General features: G+C 40.2%; 1 protein-coding gene across 1 annotated transcript; it reads right to left on the bottom strand.

Moving 5' to 3' along the window:
• On the bottom strand, nt 1-7134 carry LOC102714306 (putative lysozyme-like protein). The gene is made up of 7 exons (XM_040525660.1): nt 6362-7134; nt 4419-5211; nt 4196-4318; nt 2650-2721; nt 2206-2271; nt 784-822; nt 1-384 (listed from the first exon to the last, which is right to left on the bottom strand). Exons 1-7 carry the CDS (start codon nt 6841-6843, stop codon nt 214-216), a joined length of 1746 nt encoding a protein of 581 aa, XP_040381594.1. The 5' UTR covers nt 6844-7134; the 3' UTR covers nt 1-213.
• Between the last annotated feature and the right edge of the window lie 2325 nt (nt 7135-9459).

Raw genomic sequence — 9459 nt, 5'->3', positions numbered from 1 at the left:
TGCTGATCACAGGAACCATATATGCCTACTAATTAATCAACAAACCAGAAGATACATTGGGGAAGTTCAATTAATCTGTGGCCGTACACAAATAGAGCTCTAATTAAACTTACTTGGCTATGAATGTCCTTTTCTCTAACCATATATTCACCACAAATTATTCAGTAATTAATAATAATAATAATAAACAATGATCAACATTTAATTATAAATTCATCGGTATAAGCAGCTTCTATAGGGTGGCGTCCAGTAATCTGGGCCGTTGTTATCTCTGTACACTTGAGGGGTGCAGGAGACAGGCACCAAGCACAGCCCTCTACTTCTCAAGTCAACCTCTGCATCTGACTTCTCCTTCCTATCCAACCCTCCCCATGCATTGTAATCCTGCAAAAAAAAATTGTAAACCACTTCATCATCAATAAGGTATTGGATAATAATATAATTAATTAATTATATATTTGCCTTAGTGTGGTGTGTTATATATCCTTTGAGCAATGGAGGGAACATCTTAATTAGGGTATGTAGTAGTGACTAGCTAGCTTAGCTAGTCTCTAAATAATATAGGTCATTTGATCAGTGTAAGAATGGATTATGCATGCATGCATATATAGCTCGATCTGATTGTTGAATATGTATGTATAATTTGACCCTAGTTGTGTGACCAAAATTCTAGCTGGAAAGTTTGATACATAGGTCAGATTCGATGAGGACATATACATATATTCAAATCAAAAGTATGTATTCTGGAGAAGTGTATACAATATATTAAGTTTTGTAGCTTACCTTGCTACTACTGGACTTCATGTATGGGTCACTCAACAACTGCAACAAATTAAGGATGAAATAGAGAGTGTCAAATTAAATTTTACATGGTTGGTCGCATAAAAAACTGATCAGCATAAAGTTTTCCATATTGCATATAAGAGCATTTTTCCGATCCTTAAAGGAGGTACCATGAGGTACCACTGTTTTCTACGTAAAATTTGGTACCTCTTAATATATTAGGTACTAGAATATACCAAATTTTACATAGAAAACAGCGATATCTCTTTGTATCTTCTTAAGGATGATAAAAATTGCCCAGCATATAATGAAGAACGACAAACTGATCAACAGAGCCAAACTGCAAAAAAGTTTGTGTGTGTGTAACGGGGCCATGACCATGCATTCCATTAACACAAAAGCAGCAGCACTAGTAACACCTCATGTTGTGCAAAATACGAACAAAAGGAAAGGCTATTCTGGGCCCTCTAACAAGGGTACGATAATCGAGCTGAGGTAGGCTTTGCCGGTGCGACACGTGTCTCCCAATAATTGGCCGTGCAGCATCACATATTCATCTTAATCTTAAGATCAATCAAAGTGGCTCCTTTTCCCTATGGAAATATCAAATATATATACGGGGGCCTTCTTTTAAACATCCTTTTTTTTTGACAAAACAATAATTGCATTGCTTATATTGTACAAGTCATAAAAAGGTTGTGTAAAGTTCTCCATTAGCAAATTAAATGTGGCAATGACACAACACACTTTGATTTCTTTCTTCTCATATTGACGAGCATATGCATGAGAAGGGGAACATATGCTATTGATCGTCTAATCCACACTAATAGATAGAGATTTATAAAGATAAAAAGATCAAAAGTAATTTTTGAGTAAATTTGACTTCTGGCGTTTGAGCCCTTCCTGAAGTTGATTCTTCACCTTAAAATAAAATACCAGTTGTTTTCACCATCGACTTTAATGCCAAAACAAATAAAACCCTAGCTAGCAATGCATTGCTTTTATTTTATTTTTTGACCTTGACGGTAGTTTTTGCTACTGCAAACTCCGATGTTTTCTTGACATGGATGTCACTTAGATTGGCATCAACAAAAACATACCTAATATGAGTACATGTTAACAAATTACTACCATGCATGCCAATCAAAACCACCATTTGAGGTTCTATTTGACTAGTTTTGAAAGTTAATACTCCGAAATAATTAACTTTCTTTTATGTTCGACTTTATCGTTTTCTTTTGAACATTATGAGGGGTTATATATTTCTAAAGATCCTAAATTATTTGAGGACTGACCTAAAAAGCAACCACACAATATATGAAGCCCTTTGCCTTATAAGAGGTTATTATAAATTAGGAACAATTGACCATATATTTGATTTGAGAAGAAATATCAGTAGAAAGTTTTCAGCAACTTAATTACCTGCACTTGTTCATGCAACCACTTAATGTAATTTATCGCCTCATATAGCACCGATGCTGTGTCAGTCTGAAAAATTCATAAAGAGCAAAGTTCACTCTAAAGCGCAAGAGAAGTCGATTTAACAAACCTAAATATAAATGTCAGGTTCCTCAGATGGGATCCATATTTGAGGCAACAGTTTATATATGTTTATAGACGCTTTAGGTTTAACTGAACACATAAAAGAAAAGAAAAGATTTCATAATCAATTAATTTTTTTCTTTGTATGTCTATACATAAAAACATTCGTAAAGAAAACTATGTACTCTCTCTTAATTACATCATTAAATATTCAGGAGCTCCGTTCAGAATTATTGCATCATTTCAGGGATAATTAGTTAGTTGAATTTGTGGAGAAGATGCATAAATTATTTCACCAAGATATATTTTGAAATTGAACTTTACCTTTCCAAACGGTGAAACGATCTGTTGCAGTGCAGTGATCTTGTCCCCTAACTTTACTTTTGGAACCTGCGACTGTTAAACCAAGCATCGATCAGCGATATATCCTAGCTAAAAAGATAGATAAAAGCTATATGTAAACAGAAACCTATGTACGTACGGTTCCACTGATATATATGGCCTAACAATTTGGGCTAATTTTTCATTAGGAATGTATATATATAATGCACCATGCATGACTGTCATGTAGAGGATTGTAGCTTATAAAGTTATAATTAAGCTTCTCATCTGTTAATTAGCCGGCCGGGCATTATATACACGATTAAAGGGTTGTAGCATACATGCATGAATGCCATGAGATATAACATGCGGATTCGATGAGCTTGATAAATCTAGATAATTAGCGCTCCTTAATCTAGAACATGATATTTTTCCAGATTCCCATGGGAACTGAATTAATATTCATGTAAAATGCTGTTCCTGACGATGCCTTACTAATTGTCCAATTTCTTCTTCTTTTTTCAAATCCTCACATGTTTCTATATTAGACGATTGACAATTGATCTCTATGGAAGCATCATGCATGTTTGTTCTAAGTCAAATAATTTGTATAGTTTATTTTGTTAATCAGTGCAAATTGGTTGTGGAAGAAATTAATCAAACTCTTCATCATAATATTTATACTCGTTCCTGTTACGAATAAATAATAGATGCTTAAAAGACGTGCATGCAGTAAGTCAACATATTCAAACTTTGATAATCAACTCCTCTTTAGAATACTTCTATTCAACTTTTGAAAGTGATAAGCAGGATTTTTTTAAAATAGTCTCACAATATGACAACTTTACTATTTTTAGTAAGTTTTATAGCTAGCAAGTACTACATCCGTCCCATAAAAACTTTATTTTTTTGATTTCTGTGTGTAACGTTTGATTATCCGTCTTATTTAACAAAATTAGAAAAACTTAAAAAAAAATTAGTCAAGCATAAAGTACTATTCATATTTTATTATCTAATAACAATAAAATCATAAAAAAATTAATAAGACGAAGTGTCATCCAAAAACAAGAAAATAGACTTATTTTAAGACGAAGTAAGTAGTAACCAAACAACTACATTAATGACCTTGTCATTATTGAAAATATCATCTATGTGACCAAAGGGAGGCTCTTCACGAAGGGTCTGTTTTGTATTGTAGGACTCAACTCCTAAATTTAACTATAGGAGTAGAATTTGGATTAGAGCTGTGGATCGGCTTGAACCCGTCCAACTCAACCTCCGTACGTAGTTCATCTTTTAGATTACTCCAGTCCGCTTCGCTTCTATTAACAACCCCGAGTATACGGAATTGGTCGTTGATCGATTGCAATTTGTTCATGGATGCACATGAATATATAGAGGCAATCAAATTAAATCCAATATGCATCAAAGCTAAGATCACAACACATATATGGATCGATCAGATGGCAGATGTGATATCACGATGAATGTAGATGGATGCATGGCAATGCAGATCGAAATGAGGATGCATGCATGGGGGCGAGCCTACTTTGAGGGAAGAGGTGGGCGACGTGGCCTCGTGCTTGGACTTCTTCGTGCTCCCCTCCGACGCCATCGCCTCCTCCGACCGCTTCTTCCTCCCCTCCTTCCCGCCGCCGCTGCTCGTCTTCGCCTGCAACCACACGCACGCACGTAGCCTCGTCAGCACGATCGATCTTCACGGGCCGGCGACGAGCAGGCCAGGACTGTGTCTGTGTGTATATGTTACGTACTGGGGACGAGATCTCCTGCTGTCCTTGCTGCTTCTTATTGCTGTAGTCCGCCGACGAAGTCGTCGTCCTCGCCGGCGCGGAGGACTGCGGCGGCGGCGCGGCGGGCTTGTCCAGCGCGCCTGTGCCGAACGATATCAGGTCCGACAGGCTCCTCGCCGCGCCGGCATTGCTCCCCCACGGCACGTCCATGGTGGTGGCGGTGCCGCCGCCGTACATCCTGCTGCTCAGCCCTAGCATGGAGCTGTAAGACCCAGCTAGGCCCATCGGCCTGAGGAAGTCTTGCCCGCCGCCGGTGCTGCCGCCGCTCCCGGTCCCGGCCGCTTCCTGCTGGAGCATCGCGCCGCCGCCCATCTCGTGCTTCATGACGTTGCCGCCGTGGGTACCCATGGCCGCCGCCACCGCGGGGTTATCGCATGGCGCGACGTGGTGGGCGTGGTTGGGCGGCGCGATGGACCAGTTGCTCACCAGGTCAGAGAGGTTGGCCGTGAGCCGCTCCGGCGCGCCCGCGGCGTGGTGGTGGTGGTGCGCCAGCGCGCCGCCGTAGCCCGCGGCGGAGCTCAGGTGCTTCTCCAGCGCCGCGGCCGTGAACTGGTGCTCCGGCCATGCTCCTCCTCCTCCTCCGCCGCCGCCTCCACCTCCGTACTCCATCTTCTTGAGGTAGTCGCACGCCGGCGGCTCCGCGAAGAGCTCCGGCGCGAGCGACCTCGAGTTGAGCAGCTCAAGGAAGTTCTCGCTGTCGTCGTGGGCGTCGTGCACCGCCGGCATGCTCCTCCCTACCTCGCCGCCGGCGCCCCTATCCAAAGACGACATAAGTGAACAAGCCATCGAATTGCACATATAATTTCATACTATTATCAATCATATTCTTGCCCTTGTTAATGATCATATAGTGCATCATTATGCAATCAATTAAAGTAGATGCATGGTTAGCTAGTAGTACTACTACATGTGGAGAATGTGAAGAGAGATCATCTTTGGGAATTGGGATTAAAGTACATGCAGACATGGATGCTGTTGATATGGTTCCACTTTATTGGGATCCGTACCAAACTAACAAATCTTACTAATTATTTGTTGCTTTGCTTCTGCACTTAATTATTTAACCCTAATCAATATTCTGCTGCTAGTTTGGCATTGCTAGCTACACCTAGGTTTGTTCTACCAAAGCCTAGCTAGCTAGGAAGTAATTCAACTATATATATATAGCAAGCATGTGTATATATATTACACCATGGAATTTACTTTGGTTAGTTCTTTAATGGGGAAATCTTATCCCAAGCAAGCAATCTCACACATATGCTAATTCCAATTCCAAGAACCTGTCTATCTATCTATCTAGCTAGCTAGCTAGCAAAAATCTATCAGAGAAAGAAAGAGAATTAAAGAACCTTATAGCCAAAGAATCATAATAGATGCCTAGATACACATGTAAGCCTCCCCTATATCACACACTATTTCAAAAGCTCCTTTCTTTGGCTTTGCTTTAGCTCCTCCCTCTCTCTCTCTCCTTCTTGTGCTCTCATCTTTCCCCTTGCCACTATCTAGCTCTCTTTGCTACTACTAGAGGGCAAGTCATTTATTCATATTATTTTCATATGTACTTGCACATATTCTTGTTCCCTTTTTAATTAATTCCCTTTTTAATCAGCCTAGTTAGCTGAGAATTAAGCAAGGTTATTAGGGATTGATGTCACTAGCTGGTAGCTTAGCTAAGAGATGCATGCACAAATTTATATTCTTTAAATTAATTAGAATCTAGGCAAAGTGAGGGCTCTTTGGACGCATTGCGACAAAGGGTAGTGGACGCATGCCTTCTTTTCACGCCCTCTTCGAATATGCAAAATTTTGTACATATGTACTATATATATATAAATATATATGTAATTAATTAATTGTTGTACTATATATACATGTATATATAATATGTACTGTGCTCTACTCACATGAGGACTTGATTCCAGATGAGGTGGCTCTCGGCGGCGGCGGCAGCGGCGGCGGCCTCGCCGGAGGAGTCCATGCTGAGGCCGGAGTGGTTGGTGGACGTGTTGTTGGTGAAGGAGGTGATGGTGGCGTTGGAGGCCGACAGGTCGTCCTGGTCGGCGCCGGAGGACGACGACGTCCGGTGGTGGTGGTGGTTATGGTGGTGTTGCTGCGTGGTGGCTGCCGCCATCGTCGGAGGCCACCGTGGCGCGGCGGCCGAGGAGGGCGGCGGCAGCCAGCTGGCCGGCGCCGCTGCCGCGTAGCCGCCATGGTGGTGGTTCTGCTGCTGCTGGTGGTGATGCTGCATGTCGCGCCACCACGAAGAAGGCGTGGTCACCGCGGACGAATTAGAGGTGGACGACGACGACGACGGAGGGGGAGGCGGCGGCGCCGGCGGCGAGCTGGCGACGGAGGCCTCGGAGCCCTCCTGCGCCATGCACTGCATGCGCGGCCGGAGACGGAGAAGACGATCGATCGAGGGAAGAAGGTGGAAGGAGGAATGAAGGTGCCTAGGCTATGAGGAGGAAAGAAGAGAAGGAGAGTGAAAGCAGCTCTGTGGGTGTGAAGCCTTTTTAAAGGAGAGGATGGATGGCAGGCTGATGTCACCCAAATGCAATTCCTTTGTCCTTGTCTGTCCTCGCCTCTAAATTAATCTCCACATCTCAATCTTTGTTTTTTGTTTTGTTACTCTTCAGATTAAGGTCATGTTTAGCCGGGAAAATTTTTAGGTTTAATTATCACATCGGATACATGGATATATATTTGAAGTATTAAACATAGTCTTATAATAAAACAAATTACAGATTTCGCCAGGAAACTACGAGGCGAATTTATTAAGCATAATTAATTCATCATTAGAAAATCAAATCGTGATGCAGTTAGGCTTAAAAGATTCGTCTCGTAATTTATACATCTGTGTAATTGTTTTTTCTCTATGTTTAATACTCCGTGCATGTGTTAAAATATTCTATGTGGCAGTGTAAGAATTTTTGTTTTGGAAACTAATTAGGGCTTGCAGCTGGTTATATGTAAACTGACCAGGAATTACTAATCTGTATGCTTGGTGAGTAAGTATATTTACTGTGCACAAACTCTCTTTTGTCTTTAATATATTAACTAACTATGGGGGCCTCGACCTGCAGTGGTTTGGTTAGGAAAAGGGAATGTGTGTGTGTGTGAACGTAGTGGTGCTACTTAGTTAAATTACCTTGTCTTGTTGACATCCATAGTATCAATTAGGGAGGAAAATTTGGTACGACTTCGATCGTGACGTAAATCCGGTCAGATTGGAAGCTGTTATGTTACTGGCCAGAAGGGTATGTATGACCATGTTGCTTAATTTTATTCTCTACAGAACCGATCGAGTGGTTGAACAGTCAGGTGATTTGTAACAATTATGCATCGTATAAATATTATAAAGTTGATAAATGAGTTTAAAATAGTTTCATGAAAACAATGATATATATGCAGAAAGATTTAACGGAAATTACACAAATTAAGAAACTCACGTGCACATATATTTCTCTACCGTTCATTTCCCTAGAGAAGAACCCTTGATACCATGAGTAGGATTGTAATTTTTTTTAGAACACAGTACAGTGCAGATGCTCATAACGCACGCACACTCTTCCCTAAGAACGTACGCATGCAACCCTAGGATTATAATTAACTAACCCAACTAGGATCCAAATCATAGATTTGAAATATTGGTGTCTACAACCTTTAGGAATATCGCAATTTGGTTTGTACGTACGGTGATCTTTTCAAGAACCGGCGCTTGTCAGTGGCAAAATGTGAAGTCAAACGCTTGTTAATGATACTTAATTTGTCATAATCATTGATTACGAGTTGACAAGGTAAGCCTATTGAAAGAAAGGCTGATGGACAAATGTTTGTGCTCCCTTTATCCTGCGCGAGCTCTTTATATATATAAACTCTCACTCTCTAGGTATACATATAACATTTTAGTGTATAATCTGTGTACATATATATTTTTTAAAATGGTATTTTCATGTAGATATTTGTTTACTACATATTTTATATGCTATAAATTTGTTTATATGCATAAATTTTCTATCCATAAAATTTCTAGTGTAAAGATGAAACTTCAAACATAAAAACAAATTATAAAAAAACCATATGGTCACAGTAACCCAACTGGTATCCAAATCATAAATGTGCAATTGTTACCAACAAATTTTAGGAATATACAAATATGAGTGATTAATGAGTGTATGCGTGTGCCTGCATGTGCTCCAAGATCGTCTGATATACTACACATGGTTATGGGGATGAATTTTTTAAAGGCATTTGAGAAATATATATATATATATATATATATACACACACACACAAATGGTTCGTCTGAATTTGACACAGCAGAAAGGTCAAAGCAGCTGCAATGTGTCCATGGATCTCCTTTTCAGATTGCTGGAGCACACACTCGATCCTTTTATCATCGGATTCTCTCACATCTGACCCTACCCGTTCACGCACGCATATGATGCATCAGCCCATGGAATTTCTTGCGACCGGGATCATTGGAGATTTTTGTGGCATCATTGCAAACGCACACGCATGCATCAGCATAAACAATGTAAGAGCAAGTTCAATAGTATAGCTAACTACTGGCTCCAATTCATCTATAGTCAATCTAATAGCCAATTCATACAATAATTAATTACCTATAAAACATCAATACATGGTTTCACATGTCATAGACATATTTTATCTTGGAGTCCAATAGTAGTCCACCTCTCTTCTCTCTCCCCTCTTATCTTTTTAAAATATGCTTAAAGCTGGTTTTTAGCCTGCTATTGCACCTGCTCTAAGAGATCTATGTATGTTGTTTACCATGTTAACAAGGAAGATCAAAGTATAGGCTTATTAGTAATTAAATTGTTATCTCATGCCAATAAATGTTGCAGAGAGATATCAAGGCAATGCTACACAACACCATGTCATAGTATTCCCATCTTACTTTGGTTGGGAAAGATCTTGTTTAACTTTAGTTGATATGACAAAACAAATGCATGTCACCCCGTCTTTTCGCTTCTGCCTT

Source organism: Oryza brachyantha, chromosome 7 (genome assembly GCF_000231095.2).
Source record: "Oryza brachyantha chromosome 7, ObraRS2, whole genome shotgun sequence".
NCBI classification, from domain to species: Eukaryota; Viridiplantae; Streptophyta; class Magnoliopsida; order Poales; family Poaceae; genus Oryza; species Oryza brachyantha.
Note: the sequence above shows the minus strand (reverse complement) of the source record. Positions and strands in the feature narration are given on the sequence as shown.